The 26213-nt window shown below is 41.1% G+C and overlaps 1 protein-coding gene across 1 annotated transcript in view; it reads left to right on the top strand.

Moving 5' to 3' along the window:
• The window catches only part of dars1 (aspartyl-tRNA synthetase 1), a 31162-nt gene that overhangs the window by 753 nt on the left and 4196 nt on the right, over nucleotides 1–26213 (top strand). Inside the window, exons 2-12 of the mRNA XM_085374207.1 lie at nucleotides 6031–6133; nucleotides 9270–9299; nucleotides 9654–9711; nucleotides 10913–11005; nucleotides 12220–12322; nucleotides 16901–17003; nucleotides 17685–17765; nucleotides 19413–19472; nucleotides 22151–22262; nucleotides 24060–24194; nucleotides 25763–25910. Of these exons, the coding sequence (XP_085230333.1) occupies nucleotides 6031–6133; nucleotides 9270–9299; nucleotides 9654–9711; nucleotides 10913–11005; nucleotides 12220–12322; nucleotides 16901–17003; nucleotides 17685–17765; nucleotides 19413–19472; nucleotides 22151–22262; nucleotides 24060–24194; nucleotides 25763–25910 (1026 nt within the window). The remainder of the gene's footprint in view (nucleotides 1–6030; nucleotides 6134–9269; nucleotides 9300–9653; nucleotides 9712–10912; nucleotides 11006–12219; nucleotides 12323–16900; nucleotides 17004–17684; nucleotides 17766–19412; nucleotides 19473–22150; nucleotides 22263–24059; nucleotides 24195–25762; nucleotides 25911–26213) is intronic.

Here is a 26213-nt window from a genome sequence, read left to right as displayed (position 1 = left end):
TTAACAAAGAAAACGGGACAAAGGGGGAAAAATAGCTGTGTGTTTAAATCCAAGGTATACATACAGGTTTAACTGTATACATACACTCACTAATTTTAATAGTGCTAAATGTTCTAGGTCTTTTTTTCTTCTTCTTGAAAGCCCCATTGTTAAGTCCTCAGTAGTGATCACGATTGGCAACAACTGGTAGTTTCTCTTTCGAGCACGTAGCTGATCAAAATGCCAAGATTGTCAGCTCTAACAGTTGTACACAAATAGTGTTCAGATGTGTCACCACTTCGCCAAAGTTTGGAAGATGTTCATAAACAAAACAGGAACCACCAGTGCTCAAGCCTGTCATGAACTGGAAACTACTGTATCACCATCGTCACTGTCCACTGCAGAGTTTTATATCCGGTCTTTAAGTGATGACGTGATGAACCCTGCTTCCAGGCCCAAACCACTCTGCGCTTATTAAGGCTGCTGTGTTTTTAATGTGTTTTAATGCTTTGTATCTTGTTCTGTTTATTCTCAACAAGCCCCTAAAAACAGTCAGTGACCACTGTCGGCCTCTCTCGGCTTTTATTACCACTATTCATTTCAAAGTTCAGTTTTTAAAACCTTACGATGTAACTACAGCCCAGCCGATGCAGCAGTATAGTAATGACTAACCTCATATTGCAGTTGTTCTCCTGACTGAAGTTCGGTCCATTTACAGCATCCTGCCATGTGATTGCATTTTTCCCTAACCATTGGGAATCCTCACATTAACACATTGGGGGGAAAAAAGTTAGCACTCATCCTCCAGCTTCACTGTGTTTATATTATGCTAACATAACTGTGTTGCTAGCGATCACGTAGCACATCATTATGTACCAGCGAGCCAAACCTGAGTAACCCTACAAAACATCACTGCTGTTTACTTTCCTGTCTTCATTTATGTCGGAAATGATAGCAGAGCTGTAGGTCTTAATTTGTTTCAGAACTCTCTCAGTCTGAACCTGGTATATTTTATTTAGCTGGAAACTAACGAGCTAACTCCCGGCTAACTTCTAACTCCGTTAAATTTCATAAATTCTGTTTTCATGGATGCCTGCATGTTAAACTGGTCCAGCAGCCACACTGATCATTTTATTACAGATGAAAGAATTTAGACAGTTTTTCAACTCTGAATGATGCCGCAGTGATAGTTTGACTTAGGGACCTGCAGCAGAGTTTGGGCCCAGGCATGGCTAATGACATCAGACTTAAAGAGCAGATTGCCATGGACTAAGAGGCTGCTCACCAAGAAAGAATCCCATGCTCTAAAGTCAATGCTTCCAACTTTGACTGTAATTTGCAGTTGCCCACATTTACAAGCCAAATGCCTTCTAGAGAAAAGCTTTGAGGTCAAATGAGGCAGAGATTGCTAATAGGAGGAGTAAAAGTCAGGCTTTTAGACTTAAGACCACTGGGGCATCTGTCAAGCATGGTGGTGGTAGCATCATGTTCTGGGGCTTAGTTGCTGCCAGTGATACTGGTATAGTGCACAGAGTGAACTGAATAAGTAAGGAGGACTACATTTAAATTCTTCACTGCACCTAAAATCAATAGACAGTTGAATTCAATTAAACTTTGATTTAATTGAATGTTCAAACAGGAAAAAGATGTCAAACACAAATCAAAACTGGTTTTGGAATGGATAAAACAGGCTAACATTAAACTACTGGAGTGGCCAGGTCTTCAGAAACTTGTTGAAGGCTACGAAAAATGTCTGGTCGAGGTGTGACTTACTGAGGGACATTAAACCAAATGCTAGTGTATACTTTTGACCACAAGTGTAATTGCGAGAGGTCAGCTATTCCAATTATCCTTTCACTTTAAAATATGATAAACTGATTCTATTACTTGCAAAGTTGAAAATAACTTTTACTATCATCTGTTCTCCTTTAAATGATAGCTGTGGTTATCTTGGGTTTTTGGAGGTCTGTATTCATTTTAAAGAAAATAATCTGGTGAGCAGAATGTTTGTCCTTTTCATACATGATTAATAACTTAAGAAGGCTAACAGCCCAGAGGATTTTAAAGAATAACTTTACTGGACAAAGGTAGTTTAAAAGTCACGTTTGCAGATGTCAGACTTGATGGTTTTTGTTCATGCTCATTCTAGAGTCTGCTTTACTCGTGCCATTTCCATTTATGGGCCACATCAAAACTTTAAAGTGGATCGTTAAGTCATTCAAAACTACAATAGACCGTGAGTGAGTCACCATAAAAATAAAAAATCAGCACGTGTAAAGCAGAAAAAAAGTCCAAAGTAAATATCACGGTACTTACAATGTTTGTGTTGAGACTGCCAGCTTAGTTATTTGCAGACAAGCTGCTGTAAAGCTTTAGATTAACATCTCACCAGCCAGTTTGAATGAGTGGAGTCACCAGCTTGGTAGCATGAAATAGAAGATTAATAACACATCAGTTCCCTTGTGTGTGCTGTCATTTTGCGTAGTGTTTCTCTCATTTCATGTTATTTGATATCAGCCACTGACATTATAGCTATAATCCTTAATCCCTACAGCTCCATGAGTCTATTATTGCCATTAAATGACTTTTGAAAGTTGATGGGTGCAAACGCAAAACATGTTTGAAGTGGCATGCGTTTTATTGGCTATTCTGGTAAGAGTCAGTAGTTTATGACTGCTTGGAAGGAGTCATAAAGGAGGAGGAGGAAGAAACAGGGAAACTGGGAGAGCCAGTGAAGTCAATGACTTTTAGCAACTTTAGGCAACTACAGGGGAAGAAACTGCTGAAGACACCAAGGAGAATGTCCCTAGATAGCCTAATGTATTTGTTGCTAGGTCAAGTCAGTCAACGCTATCCCAACCTCTATTTGTTGCTAGTATTTTTTTAGCCTGCAGTGTCATGAAGTTGCTCAATATCGCTGATGTTCAGTAGTCTCTGGTTGGTGTGACGTAGCTAGACACATCTCGTGTAGACAGTAGAAATGGCACAATACCACTTTTTTATATCCGATATCATAAATTTAGATTTCTGCCGATACCGATATGAATCCGATATAATCTATTTTATAATCAGTAAAACTGTTTTTTAATGCATATATATCTTGCTGCATTTTGTATAAGTTCATACTCAAATTTAAAAAGACAAAACACTAAAGCTATTCTATTATACCTGTATGCAAAATTACACTGCACCCAAAATATTTTGCAGTTCAGTAATACTGATCTTTTCATTTAAACTTCTAGCAGAACTTTAAATCTAAGTATTTAAAGTAATATTTCAAAAAGTAATTTAAAATTAAATTTGATGCAGATTTCAAAAACTCTTTCTTTCTGAAAAAAAGAAGCACATCAGCACAAAATAATGTTTATGTTGAACAACTAAAAACATCAGGTTGTAGAATGGACCCCTTTATACTTAAAGCTTAACATAAATAGACATCCAGAGTGGAAAGCAGTGCAAATAAATGCAAACACGGCTTCATGACACTCACCTTTTGTCAAGATGGATGTAAGTGTAAGCTGTTTCTATCACATTTAACCTGAGAGTGGATTTTGTGTAATTTCTGTGCAAAACTTAACACAAGTATGAATAAAAGTGTCTTTCATAGGGTTTTTCTGAACCACAGAACTGTTTAGGCTGCAACACTGTTTTTTTTTTTGGTTTTTTGTTTTTTTCCAAAGTAAAACTTGAGTCCATCCATTGTACAGTCAGACTTAGCTATGACAACGCACAAACATCTGAGCTCCATGTATCGGTTGTTAAGCTTAACGTAGGAATGCTTTACAAACGTTCAGAGATGAACTTACACACTTGCTTTACTTCTCTGGGAATGCTTGCTTGGAGATGAAATGCCGGTTTGGCAGCACGTAGCGAGGCTCCAGATGCTTTCGGTGTGAAGTAACTCCAGACCACTAACGGGTCTCGCACGCAACAGCCGCTCTGTCACGTGATGCACACTGCTCCAACGTGCTAAGGTCACTACCTGGGTTAGTTTTGTGAGGTGCTTTTGTGAAATGTAATAGATGGAGTTAAATTTTTATTTCTCCCCGATATCCATTCCAGTAATTTAGGTCTGAATCGGACTGATACTGTATATCGGATCGGTCCATCCCTAGTACGCAGGGCTATTATGTGAGTATAAGAGCTTTCTGCTGCTCTGGTGACATCCTTTACACTGCTGAGTCTCAGCCAATGACTGAGACAATGACTGGTACCACTTTGTTTCATATTAAACTATTATTAACTGTTTGTCTTTTATGATATGGTAATATTAGAAATGTTGTTACAATAATATGTTGTGTTAGGACTTTGTAACTGTTGGGCACACGCCCATGTGATCTATACTATGCATGTGTTAACTGACAACTGCAAAAAAAAAGCTGACTGTGCAACATATGGCAGTATGTCTGTCATTAAATGATGTGTTTTTTAACAAATACAAAGGCTTAGAGTTTGTTGACTATAAATGCATGTGGACATCTGCACCACAGGCTGATCTCACTCGCCTGGGGGGGAAGGCTGTTGATCCAGTTTAACGAATTCAGCCGGTTGGCAGAACACATGAATAATACAACCTGAGTGCATTTTAATTGGTCTGCTTCGTGCCGTTTTCATCCAGGTTCCAAACACGCTTATAGCACAAGGTAGCAACAGACCAACCAATAGGCTGCCTCAAACTGTCTTTTAAAACAGGATAATGTGGCAAAGAGTTTTAGGTGTAGGTGAGAAACATTTGAATTTCATGTGTGCTGAATTAGAATGAGGCGGCACGGTGGCACGGTGGTTAGCACTGTTGCCGCACAGCAAGAAGGTCCTGAGTTCAATTCCACCATCAGGGCGGGGTCTTTCTATGTGGAGTTTGCATGTTCTCCCTGTGTTTGCGTGGGTTCCCTCCGGGTACTCCGGCTTCCTCCCACCGTCCAAAGACATGCAGCTTGTGGGGATAGGTTAATTGGATAATCCAAATTGCCACTAGGTGTGAATGTGAGTGCGAATGGTTGTCTGTCCCTGTGTGTTGGCCCTGCGACAGACTGGCGACCTGTCCAGGGTGTACCCCGCCTCTCGCCCTATGACAGCTGGGATAGGCTCCAGCACCCCCCGCGACCCTGAAAAGGATAAGCGGAAGCGAATGGATGGATGAATTAGAATGAGCCTCACCACCTGAATCGTGGTGTATTTTTTGTCATTTCAATGGGAAAATATATGGTGTGGTTCTAAATCATAAAAGATCTCAGTGGTGGTTGTTGGGACACTATTAAATTTGGATCCTTGGGGGAAGTACGAGTTTGGTCTGAAGTCAAAATATGTTGTGATTTCTGTGTCTTGTTTAGGTTTTATTGCTATTCATAGTCGGCCTTTGATCCGTGTTATTTCCTGTGACTAAATAGGAGTGGGTCCTTTATAGCTTGCGTGCTTCCTTCAGGATTAGACACCTGGTCTCATTCATACACCTGTCATCTTAGCACACGTTTACAACAGCTGACGGAAAAGCAAAAAGTCCCAATATTTTATATGCTTGCTTTATCTCTGCTTATCTTTTTTACCGTTATGTTCTTTTGTGACTTACATGTTCACCTACATATGAGAGTGTCTGTTGACCTGTTGCTTGCATAAACCAAATTTTTCTACAAGAAAAAGTTGAATACTTATCAGCTCCTGCGTTATGTTGTGCTGTGTAGTATGGTGGTTGTTGTGCAAATACAGACATCTTTTACTTTCTGATAAGGCACGGTGTTATCACAGTGTTATCATAATTGAATGAGCTCCATTTTTCTATGTTAGATTTTCAGGCTAGCATCTTCTTAAAGCTGCACTGTTTATCCAGGCGATCTTAGTTCAGATTTTTCTCTGTTGCCTCTGTTAACACAGGCTCCAGCAGTTTTTGTTTGGAACAACAATGGGAATAAAAGTAGTGCATACTTAAAGGCTGGAGGTGGTGATGGTTCAGAATTAATTTTCCCAGGCGGTCAATAACTTCCTCGTGGGATGCACAAGAAATAGGAGGTGGAAGTCGAAGGAAATGTTTATGTTGTGCATTTCTTCCTGTTTCAGGGCAACAGAGGAGGAGCAGCAGGCTCAGTCAAAGAAAGCCCTGAAGAAACAGCAGAAGGAAGCGGAGAAAGCTGCAAAGAAGGCTGAGAAACAGGCCAAAATGGTCAGATGTTTTGTTTTCTTCTGTTTTGTTGTTTTGCATCCGCCACCCTTGTACAGCTGGTAAGGGTGTGACGTGCTGTTGTGTGGGCATTTGGGGTTCAGCTGGGTTGGAGACTCCATTGTTTAAGTATTCCTGTCATTTTGGCTGTGTTTATATCCACCCAAACAAAGTGCTATTTTCTTCTACACCAAGTGAAAAGTTCCTTCCTAGTATGCCATTTGAACCATTTTGCCACTTATTGTAATACTGTGCTTTTGCCCACCATAAATGAAGCTGACAGGTGTGCTGTGTTGTGTTGGGTCGCCAACCTTCTGTCCCCTTCACCATGTTTCATTAAAAAAATGGACAGATAAGTCACACCTGATTTGAATTTGGCCAGTCTTCATCCAATTCCAGCAACTCTGTTATGTTTTCTCTTCACCCCCTGAGTCCTGTTCTGATCACTTGTACAGCACACTCCATGTTTCATATTAACAATAATTTAGTCCATTATTTGCTAACATTTTATTCTGTCTTAAATGTTACTAGTACTAGCTGTTGTTGTTATTACTACTAGTGGAAAGCCCACAGGAAGGTGGGTTTCTTCAGGCTGTGCCCAACTGTGCCCTTGGGCTAAAGCCCCGTCACCACAGACTCTTCTTTAAGCACCCTTCTCAGGCTTGGCTCTAGGGTGAGGCCTCAGTAACTTTGGTTCCCAGACAGGGTGAACTGGTGCCTTGAATTCTTTTCTTTGGTTTTCTGAATCACTTTTGTCTGGCCCCTCACGCATTATTGGGATATGCAAACCCCTCCACTACAATAATGTAGAGATGGCCAGGAGGAGATCCTGGTGCAGACTGGATGAGCTAGAGAAAGTGGTTGGAGAGAGGGAGGTCAAGACTTCTCCGTCTACACTGCTGACCCAACGACCCAGACATGAATGAGAGACAGAAAAGTAGGGCTGGATGATAGAAAGATAAAGATGGGTCAATATAAAGGCGATAACTGATTCTTTCTGTATTTTATGTTTGAAGATAGTGCCGCATCATACCAATCATGTCGAAACAGAGTTGAAGCCGCATCATGTTGGGCTGACGCACAGAGTGTAGGAGGAGCAGCTGGCAGCAGCACATGTGCTAATCTCTGGGCTGCTGCAGCCTTACACGCTAGTATTTCAGTTTGAGCAAGATAAATGGCAACAACAACAGAACATGTTAATGTCAACTTGAGCAACAGCATTACAAAACACAACAACCCAGCAGACGCAGCCTGAGGCTTAAACACAAGGACATTGTATAAGAGAAGGGTCCAAGGAATTTGGCTCCATGGAGACATTCCTACATGGAGCCGCATGCACTGCAAACTGTGTCGAAAGCATGTTTCTGCACAAGTAAGCACTTACAAATTGCAAAATTAAATGTATATCTTTGTTTAGGAGTAAAAAGGAGCATTTAAGCTTGGCAGAAGTTATTATTTCATCTATATTGTGAAACATGTATGGGTATCGATTGATATAACCTAAACTGAGATATCACCCAGCCCTACACAAAATGAACAATGGATAGATGGGATACTAGATCTTTCAGCTGCAAAGACTTATCTCCCCATCACACCAAGTGAAATGAACACATTTTCCACCAACGTGCAGATTGAGTAATATGTTTCTTGATGTCCAGTGACGCAGATGGATTAGTTGTTAGCGGGCTTCTGTAATGTCACAGTAACTAGTGAAGTCACATATTTATTCATATTACACAAACTTTGACATTTTGCTGAACTTCTGCTGTTGCCCAAACTTAGGCTGATGATCTGATAATAGTGGTGTTTTTTTGTACTAAACACAGCGAACAGCAGCTCCACCCACTAAATGGTGTGCAGATATGATGCTGCACATCCTATCCTGTGTTATCAGAGAACTGAAAGAGAAGCTGTTTGCTTGTTTAAACACGTGATTCAGCAAGCCTGCTAACCACTTAGACTTTTGATGCAATTTTGGCTTCCAGACAAGGTCCTGACAATGTTCAGGTCACATTTGCTAATCGTAGTTTCAGATTAATACGCTTCTTTCCCCTTTGAGCTGTATTTGCTATGAAGGCCATATAGAAACGGAAAAAAAGTAGCAGAAAGTTTGAAAATTGTGAATTGGTAACATTTCTCCAATAATGAAATGCACAGATATTAATACTGATGTGATCTTACATATTTTTCTTTCCCGTAGGCGTACCTTTAGAGCAGAATCTGCAGGATATAAATAAGGGAATCTTTAGAAAATGTGCCATCTAGTTTGACACCCTTTGCATAGTCGTGTCATGACTGAAGTGCCTGTGATAGTGAAAACAGCAAAGAATCCTTTCTTCCAGCTGAATTCATCCAGTCAGCATGTTTCATGGAAGAAGCAGGTGCTGTCACTGTTTAATCCACTGGATATTGCTGCCTCTATCGCGCTGGAATAGCAAGCATTGCCTAGGGGAAGAGCTCAAAGCTGAACCGAATGTTTATTGGGCCTTAGCTGCGTTATTTTCTGCTTTGCGCTTTTTTGCAAGGGTTTTCTGCCAGCACTTGTCGTTTCTGTGGGACCGATGGGGCTCGGCTTGCTTCGTGGCCGTAGCCTGTTTGCATGCACTTGATCACAAGCTGTAATATCATCCATCGACGGGATTCATGTGACGGGATTTTCACAGCAAGAATGGGCGATTCCAATTCACTCAACTGCCACTAGATATTTCTGTACACCAATGTCAATTTGCATAGAAAATGGAACTGTAACTTTTCCAAGACTCGATCTCATCGCGCTCTGAGAGTTATTTGCCCAGAAGTCAGCGCGGAGATAAAGAATATCTGTTCACTTACACTGTTTCTATTACAAAGCAATACCTGCTGCCATTACTCATTGTCTTTGATGGGCTGGAGCAGTGTGTGGATAAGCTGTGCATTCTAAGCATCTAAGTCTTGGCTCTGGGATTGAATTGCAGTCTATTATTTGTATTTAAATCCCTGGTAGCGTGAGATGAAAAATCGATTTACATGCCTGGTGTAAAAAAAAACAACAACAACATTTTAAGTTGGATGTTTTAAACTTTTAATTAATTGATAGTCCTCTTGTTGCGATTTCTTAGTTATTTGTCCTTTAAATCCCTTTCTCCTCTTTGTGTTTCAGGCTTCTGAACAACAAAGCGCAGAGGAAGATGTAAGTGCTTCGTAGAGATCACAGCACTCGTCCTCCGATACAAGTTCTCTGCTTTTATGACTGACTTTGATTTTGGCGCCTGTGCATTCACACCGTGGCAACAACTTGTATGCAAATACCTGCACGCAAACCTCTCCCTGCCTGTTTTCTGTTCAGTTTTTTTTTTTATGATAAGCCCCATTATCTGTTGTGTCTGTCTAAGATGTAGTAGACAGACAGACGTCAGAAGCTTATGAAGTCAAAGTGGCAGAACTGTCTCGGAGAACAAAAAAGTCCACGTGCATGCGTCAGTACTGTTTTCATTTAATGGTTAAATGAAATGCTGCTAAAGATTTCACCCTTTTGATTTTTAAGGACTTTGCCAAGGACCGATATGGTGTGTCAGCTATGGTCCAGTCCCAACAAAAGCTGGGTTAGTATGGGAGCTACTTTCTTCACTCATCGGCATTTCATATCTGAAAGCGGAAATTGATTTGTATTGAAAAAGAAGACAAAACTTCAGTAGCATTATTAATAACATGGTGAGGGAATAACATTTTAGGTCTCCATCATAATGTAACAAATATATTTCTGATAATGAAATTAAAAACAAGGACAGACTGAAATGAGTCAACTCAGTGCTGGAAACAGGAACTAGTGTAAGACTACAGTTAAAAGTTAAAAGGTGACAGAAAAACAGGCTCGAGTGCAAAAACAAACAGAAAAAAGGCTAATCAAGATCATTGCCGGTGGCCCGGCTACTAAGCTGCTGTCAAAAACAAAAGATTCCAAGTCGGTTATACAACAGTGACGTAGGTCGGACACTTTTTGTGGAAAACAGGTTGAGCATTGGTGCAGTGGTACAAAGTGTAAACTCTGCTGCATGTTTGTGTACACGATGACTTCCCAATCCAGAACTTCACAGTTGAGCTTTTGTCTGGCTGTCAGTCATACTGATTTAACACGATAACATCATGAAAAATCCTTTTGGTGTCATCTCTGGTCGCCATTTAAGCGATGCTAGTGATAATAGCGGTAACGTATAAAGTTTGATAAACGAGGCAGCAGGCGGACCTGTTGATGTCGTCCATCTGTCTGGATGCACTTTCAGCTCCACTGGCAGCAAACAAAGTGGTGCCTCCCTCACCTGCATAGCAAGCTCAGCCACGAGGATGGAGCTGGAGCAGAGGTGGGGGCTGAAACCCGAGGGCTTTCATGTGGGTTGACAGAGTTCTCAGCCAACAGGGCGGCTCTGTTTTCTCTGGTGTAGCCTCGGTGTCTGCCTTCTCTGCTCACTGATAATGAAGAGTAAGCATGCCTCTGAGTAATACAGGTGAAACTAGAGTCAATTTGTCATAGAGCACAAAGAGAGCAGACGAGTTAGACAGCTTTTGGCAAGTCTCCTAGTGTTTCTTATTTATTAGGCATGCCTGTAATTTGAGCATTTTATTGTCTGCACTTTTATACGTGCACAAGCATGCTCATTGGCTTTTCTTTCTGCCTTTGGGAGTATGTAGGGAAGAGAGGGGAGGGATTCTTTGCACGCAGGTGGGGAAATGGAGGAAGCGAAGTCCTTTGAAGTAATAAAATATTTTGCGTGTGTGTTTGTGTGTGTGCGTGCGTGTGCGAGCCAGACAGGGAGTTGGTCCGGGTCCAAGACCTTACTCCTGAGAAAGCTGACCAGCTGATCTGGCTGCGCGCCCGAGTCCACACCAGCCGAGCCAAAGGTGAGATCACCTCCCCCTTTGTTCACCTTTTGTTTTTCTTTTGTGTTTTTGGTTCTGCAGCTTTCTTTGTGTGAAAGACACAAACGGCCATGATTAGATGCCCCCTGAGCTAATCCGCCGTGAACTATACTGAAAAGTTTATAACATCTGCCCTGGGGTCATTTTTATTCACAGCAGCACTTTCTCTTCAAGATCAAACAGCAGTGCCGTTTGGCTTTCACTTGGTGTTCCATTTCAAATGATGTAAATGACAGACATCGCTGTCTTTAGGTTCAACACTGGAGGCCCTGTGCTAGAAGAGAAGCATAAAGCTTTTATTGCAACTTTATGCACCAAACACTCCCAGAGTAAAATCAGAATTTTAAAAGACTTTTTGCTCCTGTTTGTGAAATAATTTTTTTTAAGATTGTGAGGCGTTACAAAGCCGATTTGTTTTTCCACTCTTTCCTTGTTAAGCAGATTGACAACCTGAAGGTGTTTTTGATATCACCGTCAGGCTAGCTTGTCACTGCCAACTGGAAGATCAGATAACCTGCCCCCCCTCAGTTCCAGTTGCTGGCAGTCACGAAGCTTCACTGTTTGAATACAATAACCCTCTGAGCTTTGCCTGGTTATTGCTCCTCTCCATAAACAGTGAGCCTTTTGCAAATAAACTATAGTCTCTGTGATGTTTTTTTTTTTTTAACCATTTCCTTTAAAGATAACTTCCAGAATCAAGAGTCACTTCCTCTCCACTTGTGTCTTCATTCTCTGCTCGCTGTAGGATGTCTGTGTGAGCAGAATAACATCCTGAATTGTGTGAGATGAGGTACATCTGTTGGTGGGATTTTGGCATCACTATTATTTCCACCACCCGCCCTGTTCTCACAGGCAACAAACATCAAAGTAACTGGGTGGTCTGATTATCTCCTGCCCTCAGTCTTTGTGGCTAACGTGTTTACACTCTTCCTAGGTCCCTGTATATGTTTGATAGGAAGGTAGCAATCAGCCTTTCTCCACACAGTGCTCTTCAAAGACAAGGCTCTGTTTGCAAATGTTTGACACTTCATCTGATCCCTACAGCTGTGAGACACTCATCTCAAGTCACACACACAGCCCTTTTGACTGAACAAACCTACTTAGCTTCAGACAGAGTGCCCAAGGTATTATTCTGACAAGGCTGTTATGCTTGTATTGTAAAAAGCGAGCTCTATCTATTGTTGTTTTGCTTTCAGGGAAGCAATGCTTCTTGGTCTTGCGTCAGCAGCAGTTTAACGTGCAGGCACTGGTCGCAGTGGGGGATCGTGCCAGCAAGCAGATGGTCAAGTTTGCCGCAAAGTAAGTACCGAGACTGTTCTTCCTGTCAGAGAGGGCAGAAACAATGGTGGGAAAAAAAACCTTGGCCATAACGGTCCACTGATCCATTTTCACACGTCTGACCGAGGTGGAGGGCGGGGAAATCAATCATTTTTTCACTTGGCAGTAAAAGCTGGCTTTCAACAGGGCGGAATACAGCAGTGGCCTAATGGGGCAGTTCCTGTCAAGATGGCAGATACAGCTCCTTGGATCAGAGGAGGGAGAAATAATTAAGAGCCAAGAATCATTAGTCATGTTAGCAGCCAAACTATAGCCCATTACTGGTAGTCGATGAATGGACATAACCATCCACGGATGTGCACTTTATTAAAGAAACAAAAGGGGTGTTGCTGATAATGATGTTAGATTAGGCTCGCGTTAGAGGTTTGCAGCAGGGCTTATTTGTTTAAAAAGAAACCCTATTGGGGTTTTAAATTGACACAAAAAATGATGCATGATGATTTATGATGCACCTGATGTAATTTACTGAAATATGCAGTTTATTCATTAAAAAACCCAAACAGTTATTTTGAAGTACGCCCAGTATTTAGTGAATTTAAGAGGGAAGAACTTAATTATCACATAATACATCTTCTTAGACATTGCTAAATTAAGCAAAAGGTAACACCCCGACTGTAATCTGCAAGACTGAAATGACAGTTAAGACATGGGATAACACTGATCTTAAGCAATGCAGGGATTGCAGTAATGAATGTGTGTGTGTGTGTGTTTTTTTCTTTTAAAGTGTAGCTACTATTTAGTTGCACAAGTGTGATGTTCTGATAGGCTTAAAACATTTTTAAACATTTGAGGCTTATAAGTTGGCATGAGACGATTTGATTGAAAACTGCCAAACATCTTTGGAGTGTCGTCAACCTCCGTAACGGGACGTTCGAGACGTTGACCTCATTGGCAGCAGGCGCTGCTCACGCTGCATTTCCCCAGAGTTTTTCCTACCTTGATCCTTGATCCACCCTGAATACATTCAAAACAGTCTGTTGTATTAGACTACACAAAACTACACAACTAACCGCTGAACAAATATTAATTTCATGTAATGCTTGTGATAACATTGGCTTTCTTTTGCTACGGTTTGTTGAAAACACGAGACTTGATGAAAGATGTAAGTAATGAACGTTGGTTTTAATGTACACAGCTGTCTGAGCCGTATGTAAACAAGTCGGCGCTGCTAAATGTTTGATGACGGGCAGCATGTGCCTAAATTACCATTTGACACGCACGCATTATGTTCATGTTTTCAGAAATGAGGCCCTGAGATCTCGGTGTAAGTTTGTTGCGGTATCATGAGGTTCATGGGAAATTTAACCCAGACACAGGCAAATTTTTCTAATGAGGTCAAGGTCACTGCTGCTCAGACCAGAGTTTTGACCATAACTTTGTAACAAGTATCACCAGCTGCTGACACAGCCATAGTTCCTCTTTATAGTCACTGAGCTGGCCTTTTTCTTGCCGCTGTTGTAATATGGCATCGGGGCTTTCAAAATAGCTCCAAAGACGGGCAGAGAGGGGTCTGCAGCTCCAAACTGTAATTTCCTTTAAGCCTCAACATTTGAACCCCTAACAGATGAAATGAATAACACCAACCATGTATTTAAAATTCGATTGCTGTGGTAATCCCCGGTGTACAACATCCACACCGACACTCCCTGACAGCAGCAGCCTCCTTCATTAGGACGGTGTGCGCTGTCTGTGCACTGAAACTGCCCCAGAACAGCCCGAGCGACACTACGAAAAAGCCAAGGGTTTAGCCTGACCAGGAAAAAAGCTCAACAGGATGCTCTGAAAAATGCTTGAGCTACAGAGTCGCCACAGAACCGAACATCCAGGTCCCAAAAACCACACGAGCTCCTGTGGAGTGTTCATGTTCCTCAGTGGGACTGGGCTGTGTGGGCAGCTTATAGAGGCCCTGCACGATACTTGGCAATTTTTGGGTTTTTTTTTTTTTTTATGTTTTGAAAATGAGGGTACGTCAAAAGATGGTGCCTTTTACTATATATAAATTTATATATAAATAGTGTTCTCCTTGCACTTTAACATATTTTTGTAACCAGTGATTTCTTTTATGTGCAGCACTTCCTCAGTCTTGTTCTGCAATGTTGTGGTCGGACAGTTGGATTGTTTTGCAATCTTATGCCACCTGACAGCCTAACAGCACAGCAAGTGAAAGTGATGACATGGTTGTCAAGACAACACCATCTTGCATCAGAACTAAACAACAGCAAAGTCATACCACTTTGCAGTTGCTTACCAAGCAGGTTTCCAAAACAACATTGTTGCTGTGCTTCTGTTTGTAGTTGTATCTCTAAGAACAGGTGGCACTATCACTCCTGTAGCTTTGTGGCGCACATTTAGTGTCAGACAATGTGGTCTGATGATTGACAAGCTGATTGAGACCCTGGATTACAAGTAAATCCCCTCATAACTGCTCTAAGGACGGAGATTGCATTGCTGAGAATCCCCTTACTTGTATTGCATGTCCAAGTGATCATCCGTCCATTCTCACAGTTTAATTAAGTGATCTTCTGCCTGTGCTCAACCTTTACTCTCAAGTACCTCTCAAGTGCTGAATGTAGAGCAGCGAAGAAATTGTGGCTGAGCTCTGAAAAGGAACAACATGTCAGTTGTTTGCTATGGAGTTGGTCGGTTTAATTCAGAGCGCTTTTTAAAACTGTTGGTTGTTTTTTTTTTGTGAACAGCACTACTTTGTGATGCTGTACTGTACCTGGATGTACACAGATTTGGATTTTAAAACTGACAGGAGGCAGAGTAAGGAACAGTTATGTTAAAAACTAGTTATTTTTCATAATTGTTGTGTGACCGAGGAAGAGTACGTGTCATCACCTGATGGGGGTTATTTATTTATTACTTTATTTAACAAGGAAAAACCCATTGAGATTTAAAATCTCATTTACCTGTAATTGAGATTTAAAATCTCATTTACCTGTAATTGAGATTTAAAATCTCATTTACCTGTAAATGAGATTCACTGTCCTCTGAGGTCATCGACAGGAGGCAAGAATCCTTCTTTTTAATGCTGATATGAGGCCATTTAGAGTGATATGCTGATTTTACTGTTGGTTCTTGGGGTTCAAAGTGGTATTATAAGATGATACATGTTATAACTTCGAAGCTGAAGAAATCTGAAAGCGACTACAGCCAGGAATTTATGTTGTAACACTTGTTCAGTCAGCTAAAGTTAGAGGCAGTTTGGAGTCAGGCTTGCCGAACCAGTCAGCTTGTCCTTCCTGGATCACTGATTCGAGCGCTCGCTCCCTTTTCTCTTTCCTTCTTGTGTTGAATGAATCTGTTTCTGTTGGTGTGCGCTCAGTGTGTTGTCATTAGACTTTTGTCCTGCAGCGGAGGTTATTAATGTGGGGATTTATTTATCTAGCTGATCTCCGACTGGAGGGGATTGGGTCTGGTGGCAGCTGTCGTGGGGCTGAAGGGACGGCGGTACCCCAGCGTTCGGTCCCTCATTACTGCTTTGTAATGAGGACGAGTGGTGGATTACAGCGGGTTTCCCATCTGGCCGTTTGCTGTGAGACAGTGGGCGTTGTACCTCAGATGTTACTTTGGGTTTCAGTGAGGAGCCTGTGCAGGGGGATGCTGCACTGTTGTTTAAAACTGATTATAAGGAAATTAGAAAGGGTTCCCCTGGTATGCTGTGGCTCACAAGAGGGAAATTCTTACCCCAGCTCTCAAAGTCAAAGAGTTTTTGTAGTAGAGCTGGGTACTTTCCAGGAGCTGTAGTATGAGGCAAGTTTTATCAAAGCTTACAAATCCCCCCTCGAGCCCCAGTGCTCGTGTTTGTTTATTTTTCCTTTGTGACTGAAATTACTGTTTCAATAAGAAAGTTAAGATTGTGCACATTGCTATAATTTATCGTTCCAGCTGAGTTAAAAACTGTTGTTGAATTGCTTAGCTGTTTGATATGGCCCGAGTCTCACCCAGGTCTTTAAATAAACACCTTTTGATAAATAATGTGGTGATAGAAATTTCACCACATGGGGCCTAAAATAAATTTTAGTGGGTAAAATGGTTTTGCAGGTGTTTTTTGTTTTGTTTTCTTCCCATGTGAGATAAACAATCACCAACAGACACCCATTTGTTTAAAAAATACATGAAAATGATGAAAATGATAGCATATTCTGCCTTGTTGCAACCTGTTAATTTGAATCTAATGTAGTCTCACGTTCACGATTATTATGAACAGGGCAATGTGGTTTCGTACGCCACAAGCTCTTGCGGTATGTCAATTAGCCCATATGCAAATATCAGTGCTGTTTTTATTTTAAAACACATGAGGGGGAAAAAAACCCTTAAAAAAACCTACCGCCCAGTCAAAAATCACCCACCCATATACCCCGCACTATCCTCGGTGCATAAAAGCATGACAAATGTAAAAACTTGTCTACAAGCATTGTACATACTTTAACGGATATGTGGTTTTCACAGTTGCTCGTCTTTCCAAACAGATAAATCTGTTTTGTAACTAGCGTGCATCACTTACACTTTCCTCCCCCTGAATGTTTCCACCAGCATCACCAAGGAGAGCATCGTCGATGTGGAGGCGACAGTGAAGAAAGTGGAGCAGAAGATCGAGAGCTGTTCCCAGCAGGACGTCGAGCTCCACGTTGAAAGGGTTGGCACTTTCACTGCAGTCCTTAATGGGCACTTCTTAGCAGACAGACATGTAAACATAGAGAAGATAATATAGTTGCTTTTAAAGCCGCAGATGTCTCCTACACATATAAATAAAAATACCAGAGGGTGTATATTTTGCCTCCCAGCATATGCAGTGCGTACGCACCCAGACAATGAAGCATCCATAATTCATGTTATTCAAGCAGGTACCAAAGAGGTTTTCACTGTAGCGCATTGACCATTTAACTCTTCCTTTTAAACTCTTGATTTAACGCAGTATCTGAGCTTTAAGTAACATCCATTTTATTTATATGCCAAGAAAATGAAACAAAAGTCACCTCAAGGCTCCTTTTTACTCTTACGTACTGTACTGCAAAAGAATTTGATGTAGTGAATGCATCAAATTTTGGTGAATGGGATGAGATTTTCTCTGCTATGATGCCCAATGTAAATGAAAAACATAAAAACACAAAGCAGCACGTAGGTGATTTTCTCACACATTGATGAGGTTTTAACAGATGCAGCTTTTAGCCTCTTTCATTTTCACCTTCTTCGCCTGTTTCTGGAGTCCCGGGACTTTCCATTGTCTCAGCATCGAATAAAAACATCGGTGGTTTGTCACACTTTTAATTTTTTGTGATTTTTTTTTTTTTTTTTTTTTTATCGTTTCCCTTCTCAGATTTTTGTCATCAGCCAGGCTGAGCCTCGTCTCCCATTGCAGCTGGAGGACGCTGTCAGGCCTGATGGAGAGGGTGAAGAGGTGAGGATGAATGGGGGGATGGATGAGGGGAGTCAAAGTGCAGTTAGAGTATTAGCTGAGTAATTATTATTCATTTGGACATCATTGGCAGCATTTTAGGTATCTTAAAAACTTCTAAAAGCAGACTCTCAGTGTAAAAAGAACAAGGCCTGATAGTTACTGTGTGTGTGCGAGTCCATTCACTGTCATGGAGTGCACAGATGGGTTTAGTCTGACTACACAATGAATATAAGTCCGTTTTTATCTGAATACTTTATATAAAAAGCAAAATGGAAACGCATTCTGTGCATGCTGAGCTCTAACGGCGCTCTTTCAGTGAGACTGTTTTCAGTGAGGAGAATGGAGATTTGTGTTTTTGGCAGAGTCAAGGATTGGCTGATTAAACCTAATCACCTTGTTTGAATCACCCTCCTCATGCAAATGGTGATTTCATCGCACAGTGTTTATAAGAGCCGGCTGCCAGTGTTGAGGGAGTTCTCTGAATTGCAATTAAGGAATTGTGCAGTGATGCAGAATCATTCAAGAAAATCATGAAGCATTTAAAAAGCCATTCTTTTTCCTAGCTGCAGTATAGGTGGTTAGAAATACATGTAAACCTTTGAGGCTGCTGGTTTAGCAGCACCAAAAAACGATGGCTAAGCGGAATTCCAGCTCAAAGCAGTTGGCTCTGTTTCCTGATTCAAACCAAAAAATGATTATTCTAGTATAGAGGATCAGCTTCAGCTCCCAGATTTGCAAAGTGGAAACATTGAATTTTCCAATAATAACATTCCTGATGTAGCCGTTGAATCGGCTTAACACATAAAACGGCAGGATGTCATTTTTTTCGTAGCTTTAGATCCATCGTATCTGCTGTGGAATTATACATCGCACTGTACATGCGTGCACATTAATATGAGTCTCATCAATACCAAAGACAGCTGAGGGCCCATCATTGTTTATCCAGTAAGCTAATATCTGCAGCTGTAGCACCGTCTCAGGTGTTTTCTGTTGGGATTCAGCATGTCAGTCACAGACTTGTAGCAACACCTGCTTTCCCCAGAGACACTAGCCTCAACAGCCCTGTCTGTCTAACTGTCTGCCCATCTAACAGTTTGTCCCTCTGCGTGTGGCTGTTTGGAGCAGGATGTGGCTACACAGGCTATTAGCTCAAACCCCTGTGGGTCTTCTCAGGAAGCCTGACATCCACGACCCTGGAAGGAGCGGCTCTTCCTGTGATGAAACATTTACTTTTCAGTTGTTACCTTTTTCCTTTTCTTTATATTCTTTTTGTCCTGTTGTCCCACATTGCAGGTGTCTTTTATTGCACTTGACTCTGTTATACTCACTGAGCTAAGTAGGTAGATGTGGTAAAGCTGCAGGAGAATGGTAGTTTTGCATTGTTCCCAGGAAGGTTTTTGCAGGCTGATTGCATTGTTTTAGGTTTGCAAGCTGCCAATAGCTTTAAAGCTAAAAATGATTTGTATTTCTTTCTTTTTTTTGTTATAGTTTTTCCCTGTGAGTTGTGAAAAGCCCCTAAAATGCTTCCATAACACTGACGGCAAACACTCCTGTGTGAATAGGAGGAGATGAATAGTAATGATTTTTAATATTTCATAGGCTGAGGAGGTTTTGGTAGGATGACTGTGTTTTTGTGTTTGTATTCAGGAAGGCAGAGCCACAGTTAACCAGGACACCCGGCTGGACAACAGAGTGATTGATCTCAGGGTAAGTTTCTATCATCTGTGACCATGTGAGTCTGTGAAAATTTGCATTTGGTTTGATACATGTAATATTTTAGTTGATTAATGATGAATTTTTAGCTGTTTTAAACTAAGGTGTTCATAAAGATTATAAATTTGATGCTTTATGGGTGCTTCCTTTGTGAGGATGTCCTACCCGAAGTCTTGGGGTTGCCTCAATGTCTCCCTGGAAGAGTTGGCTGAAATACATGGATTTGAAAAACAAAAAAATTATTGCCATTATAACAACAATAATTTTACAGCTTACATCCTGTCTCCGAGCACAGAAAACTTCTACCACAAATGTAGGCTGTTGGAGAGTGAATGTAAAATATTTGTGAAGGAATGCAAACAACAAACCAGCGCACCTCTAAAAGTAAAGAGAAAAGGCTGTGATTTAGTGGGCTGGTGATATGAATCTTATACAGTGCTGAGAGATGTGCTAAACTTATGCGAGCAGCAGAAGACACTAAGCCGCAAAGTGTCTCATTGTTTTGATATGTTCCTCCCACATGGAAGATACGACTGGCAGGAAGGCAGCAACACCACAGCACAGAGCCACTTTGTTCACAAGCTTCACAACAACACCTGCTTCTGCAGCACTGTGCACTTTGAGCTCATGGACTTGGGTCTGTCATCAGTTTTGCTCTTAAGAGCCCGCTGAAGCTATAAAGTGCTTCCCACACTGCCAAACTCTTCAGAAGGGAACCATAAAATGCCTTTGATAATTATGTAGTTCACATGAAACTCCATTTCTAACTTGAACATTTTTAAAGTTTAAAAGTTTAGTTTTAAAAGACGGCTGGACTTGCAGACAGTTTCTGGACTGTCATCCGGACGTGCTGGAGTCCAAACAAATCCTCTAACACTAGTGCTCCCATTACCTCAGCCTTCAAGATGTAAGAAATGTGATTGATTATGAGACCTACGTCATGCTATTTTGTGATTAATCATAATATTTGGTCCATAAAAACTGCATCCAGCTTCCTTAGATCAAATAAAAAAGGTGATAAATCTGTGTTACCTATGTCGCTGGCTTTACAAACGCAGACAAGCGCGACACCCAACAACAAATTTTATCATAAACCAGAAGGAAAGAAGAAAACTCTGAGAACTCATTTTCTACAAAGACCGATTCCCCGTCCTGTCATTTTTAAAGAAAGATTCAGATCCACATCAAACACACCATTCTCCCTTTGCTTCATGCTCCGGCTCTTCGTGAAGTTTCACATGTAAGCATCGGAGATGGAAAGTAAAGCCAGTTGCGTTTTATCAGAACAGGTCTAAAAGTTTTGAAGAGAAGAGAGCTGTGATTTCGATACAAGCGCAAAAGCAAAATGTCCTAATGCAGATTTGTGTATTTCAGGTTGCTTTAGGAAGGGTTAGGGTGTATGCTGACTACCACACATACTGTACACATACAGGCTGTATGAACAATGATGCCAGCACTAGACTGTGGTCAACCTCCAAGTACACATATCGACGGCCTCTTGAGTACGATGATGAGCCCGTAATTGGATGCTGGCAAATGTTAAAATTTTTTGAGCTTTGAAACCTCTGTGTGGTATGTGTTCACCGCAGCTGGGTTTCAAGGAGGTATGAACTATTGAGAGGTATACCAGAGTAAGGTATATTTCATGAGGCCCCTCACCATCAGAAGAACTGCCAGTTTCAGGATAGTAACTGCCACCCACCAACCCACTCACTATTACGCCTACTCGCTGCAGACTTGCTGTAAACAGGAAGCGCTTTCGAATTTTTAAATTAGGTCTTACACAGTCTGGTTTTTAGGTCGGTTTCCCCACGTTTAACGCTGGGCACAGCCCCATGTGTGATGTGTGACACAAATGAGTCATAGGTGGTGTGATAGTAGAATGAATGATTTGCTTCAGTGCCTTTTAAAGAGGTTTGTAAAAGTGTTTTAAGCAGGGACGTTTTATATTTTTCTGCACTTCTACTTTCTGTCAAGCATCCAGATTGTAAATGATGGAAAAGTTTTAGCCAGACAACCCTGAAGCATTGTCTGCAGATTAATGAGCTTTCCAGGATTTAGACACGATCATATTTCGAGTCAGCCGGCTGTTAGTCAGACGAAGACTATTCAGGACCGGACAGGCACTAGAAATGGGATGTGAAGCACTTTAATTAACGCAGAACTGTGCATTTATGTATTGAAAAGACCCAGGTCTGACTTCATGATAATCTACGGTAACTAGACTTGAAAACCAGACAAGATCAGTTGTAGAAATCTTGTGGTCATTTGAAATGAGTCAGTCGATTTCTGGGAGTGTTCACTGGCATTTTGACATGCTCTGTCACCCAACTGTTGACTCTTGGGGGCTTTTGTGCATGAGGTTTTTACAGTAACCTCTTCACAGCAGTTTTATGCCTCACCTTGGTTTCGGTATTTATATTGATAATCTAAATACTGAAACACAATTTTAAAAAAAACAATAAATAAAGGTATTTCTAAGTTTCTGCGGCTCTTCCAGGATTTGAACACGTTGCCGTTGCCAACAAATAATTGTCACACCCTTCACATAGACAGGTCCTTGAAGAAACTGGCAGTCTTGTTTTCACACATTTGTCATGGTTGTGTAATAACGTAGATGAATCACTGCAACCGTCTTGATGGTGTTTATTTTTGTGTATCCTCCTGAAAAGACGACCACCAGCCAGGCCGTGTTCCGCCTGCAGTCAGGTGTGTGCCAGCTCTTCAGGGACACCCTCACCAAAAAGGGCTTTATGGAGATCCAGACGCCGAAAATTATATCGGGTAAAAACAAAAAAAAACACCCTCTGCCACATTGACACGTGGGAAAACTGAGACTAGCATGCATTGAATCATTTTTGATTAGATGTTTCAGTAGAGGCACACTTGTTTTCACGTCACTGCCCACAGGTGTTTCGTGAGTCATTGTGTAACAGTTGTAAGTTGACTTCCTCATCAGGCTGATCTAGGCTCCACTTCAAATCAAGAGCAAAATAAAAAGTTCAGCTAAAGCTTTTGAAACACACACATGCGCAGTCATGCACATCTATGCTAAAGGAGACAACAGACAGTAAGGTATTAGAGAGAATTTCATCGTTTCAGACCTATGAGGGTTTTAATCCAGACCGCTGGGAATTTCGATGCATCGACCAGCTCTCACGTCAGCCTCTCTGCTTTCACATTTCCACACAGCGCCCTTCTAATTTGACAGGAGAGGCTTTCCTTAAGATCAATCCCAAAGGATCTCATCTCACTTTATTGAAGAAAAGGAGGACTGAAAGGGAGAAACTTAGAACTCAGACAAAAATCTTCTCACCAATATTCAGGAGAAAGAGTTATTGGAGCTTTCACCATTTAATGGCATATCTCTTATGCTGGCTTTATTTTTTCCAGCATTAACTCAATTTGGAGGCTCCAGATGCTTTTTGAACCATTCAAACCTTTACTTGGTTAATATGTAATGTACTGTTTGAAGCTTTAATAATCTAAAATAATCCGTTTGGAGTCTTTATGATAAAAAAAGATAAATTCTTAAAAGAAGCAGAAGCACAGTAGTCTTATGTCAATAGTTCGCAGCCCCCACATTCCTCCCATATTTTGAATTAACTGTGGTGAAACCTCCACACTCTCACTTCCTCTTTTCTTAAAGAGCCAATGATGGTGGCTGTGACTCGAACGCTAAATTCAAAAGTGGCGCTCTTTTATTTTGGCGGCACCTGTGAAAAAATACACACAAAACCACATCTTCCTGCGTGGCACCACCCATGGTGCAAGCGTGAACAGTTTGTCCTATATGTACAGCCCCACCCACCTTTTGAGAGTGTGAAAATATCAGTTGATGCCCTCTGATGTTTTTGTCACATAAAAGGTGACACGTGTTATTAGAGTCTGGGACATGATGTCCTGAGAACTGACTTTGTTTTGAAAAATTTGCCCAGTGGTTACATATTCATGTAAAAAAGAAATGGGTTGTTCTGGTGAATAAGTCAAAAAGTTGGGCCATCATTCCTTTATTGACCTCAGCTCTGTATCTGAGGAAGGAAAGTATCGTTTTTGAAGTAGTATATAATGACTGTCTTTTCTGAGCCTTTCCTGGTTGTCCTACTAAAGTTCCTGATGGAGATCACAGGAATCACTTGAGTTTTTAAGTACAAGTCTTTGTCTGGAATGAGCAGACAATCTGTCAGCATCTCCCCGAACGCACCGTTCTTTGCTAGCGATGGTCATAAAACGCACTCGTCGTGTAATAGCGTCACTAATCTACAAATCCTGTAGATGTTTCAAATTAAAAGCCTGAGTGTTTCAGTGGACAACAGTTATGTCATAAGACTTTTACTTTGAAACTTTTTCCACCACAGTTTTTTTTACTCTGGACTCTCTCCAACCATTATCAGAGGCCTGGCCTTTAAAAAAAATGATGGTATTTATTTGTGTGTATGCTAGCCAATTATAGTCCCTACTGAAACATCTAATAAATTCACAGTATATATCATTAGGTGGGATGGGTGAGGTTTTGACTGTAATAGCTGTTTTTCCTCATGTTTTTCTCTTTGTCATTAAATTTTCTTTGTCCTTTTTTAGCTGCCAGTGAAGGTGGCGCAAATGTTTTCACAGTGTCGTACTTTAAAACCAGCGCCTTCCTGGCTCAGTCGCCTCAGCTCTACAAGCAGATGTGCATCTGTGCTGACTTTGACAAGGTCTTCTGTGTAGGTCCAGGTAAGCCCCTCCCCCCAGTATGTCACCTTATACACTGGCAAACAGGAAAAAGAGACGCGAGAGGATAATGAAAAATTTAGACCCTATTAAGTGAAAACGGTTTTAAAATGTCACTAAATGCATTTAGACTGTTAAAGTTTAACAGACCTCCCTGTGATGCTTTTACTGTGTCAAAGCTGCTGTAGAGCTGTGTGATAGTGACACAGTGGGACTTGTAAAAGACTTTATAGAGCCGAGTTTAGGGGAAATCCAAGCAAACACTGCCACCATCTGATTATCTAAGCAAACTCTGCCTTCATCTGTGTGCATAAAGTATTTATTCTATACATAGTCGTGAATTTTTTTATGTTTTTTTTAGATTGCTACTCGTATCTGATTTTCATTCGATACAGGATTCTCGCCCAAGATCAAATAAAACATCTGGGACAAGGATCCACATTCGGTATTCCACTGACTGGACTGAAGTTTTTGTTTTGTTGTGTGTAACACCACAGAGAAATCAAAGGGCTTAAGGTCATTACTGCTTCTGAGGCAACAATGTCCTCACCACGGTTGCCTTACTTACAGACTCACTGATTCCGCATGTAAGGAGAAGTGGGATCAACACTCCTCTAAATCCCAGTGGCAAAGTACAACATGTACTTAGTTGTAGGTTCTACAACTATATCGCCACTGTCTGAAATAAACTAAAAAAGGTTCACCAGGGAAGAAGCGGAAGTAAATGTGAAGCATATCTTCTTGCGGAGAAGCATACATCTCCATATTTATGCTTGGAATCATTTTAGTTTTCCAGTTTGTTGAAATATATGCAGGGTCAGACGCATAATACTTTCCAGGTTCTAGACAAACACTGTGTGAATACAAAAGCAGGAATGAACATTTACACTTTGTTTCAGACACAATTGAATAAAACTTTGTATGCATGGTTGTATTTTCTGAATCTCAGTCATTGTGAAACTGTGTGCATGTACACATGCGTGGTTTCCAGGTAATCCAGCCACAGTATGTAGATACAGAAACACATTTAATCAGATGTGTCCGTGCCTTTTTAAGAACACTTTTGACAGTCTGTAAACCTGTAAAAACAGCAATCGAGCAGCCGTCCTCGAGTATGACCGTTAACTCCCACTAAATGAAAGTAGAAGCCATGATGTTATTAATTCACCATACAAGTACTTGTAAAGTACTCTGCTTTAGAATAACACAGTAGTCAGGAATTATTTATTGGCAGCCGCGTTCATACAGAGTTTCTAAAGTACCTCTCAATCAGCCATAGTGCAAGCGCCTACATTTCACAGTGCGTTTTGATTATCGTCAGCTTTCAATGCCGCTCATCTACACATCGTCATTGTTTCACAAACCTTTACGTGGCGGTGATTCAGAAGCCAGGTTGTAAGCTTGATGATCCTTTATATGGGCTTCTGTTTTGTGAGCCGTCCAAATTTAGGAATTTCGAGTACAATGGAAATGACACTTTATTCCCGGAGATGAGCAGAAACCTTTCGTTGCTTCCACGCCACCGCAGTTTGCTTTGTTTTGGCACTCGTATTAAATCAGCGTCATTTCAGTTTTCAGGGCGGAAGACTCCAACACGCACCGTCACCTGACCGAGTTTGTGGGTCTGGATATTGAGATGGCCTTCAACTACCATTACCACGAAGTGATCGACTCTATCACTGACACCATGGTGCAGATCTTCAAGGGCTTGAGAGACAAGTAAGATACACATTTATTGAGTTAAGGTAAAAGATGAACCTAAAACTGTTGGTGTGTTGCAGACCAACTTCTGCAACACACTCAGCTGAATTATTTAGTTTTACAGCCAGCAAAATGTCAAAGTGTGTACGTCTAAGTAAAACTATGTAACTGCTAAATCTAGATTAATTAAATGTCATCACATATGGCTGTCTGCTTAGATGAATGTCAGCAATTTCCACTCCAACTGTTTAGTGAACTGCCAGCAAGATGACGATAGGATGTGGTTTTATTGCCTCCGTGTGGTGGAACTCGGTACAGTAG

The sequence above is a fragment of the Diplotaxodon limnothrissa genome, linkage group LG16, assembly GCF_057381915.1.
Source record: "Diplotaxodon limnothrissa isolate DT_005_m linkage group LG16, D_limnothrissa_male_GT1.1, whole genome shotgun sequence".
Taxonomy (NCBI): Eukaryota; Metazoa; Chordata; class Actinopteri; order Cichliformes; family Cichlidae; genus Diplotaxodon; species Diplotaxodon limnothrissa.
This window is presented reverse-complemented; position numbering and strand designations above follow the sequence as displayed.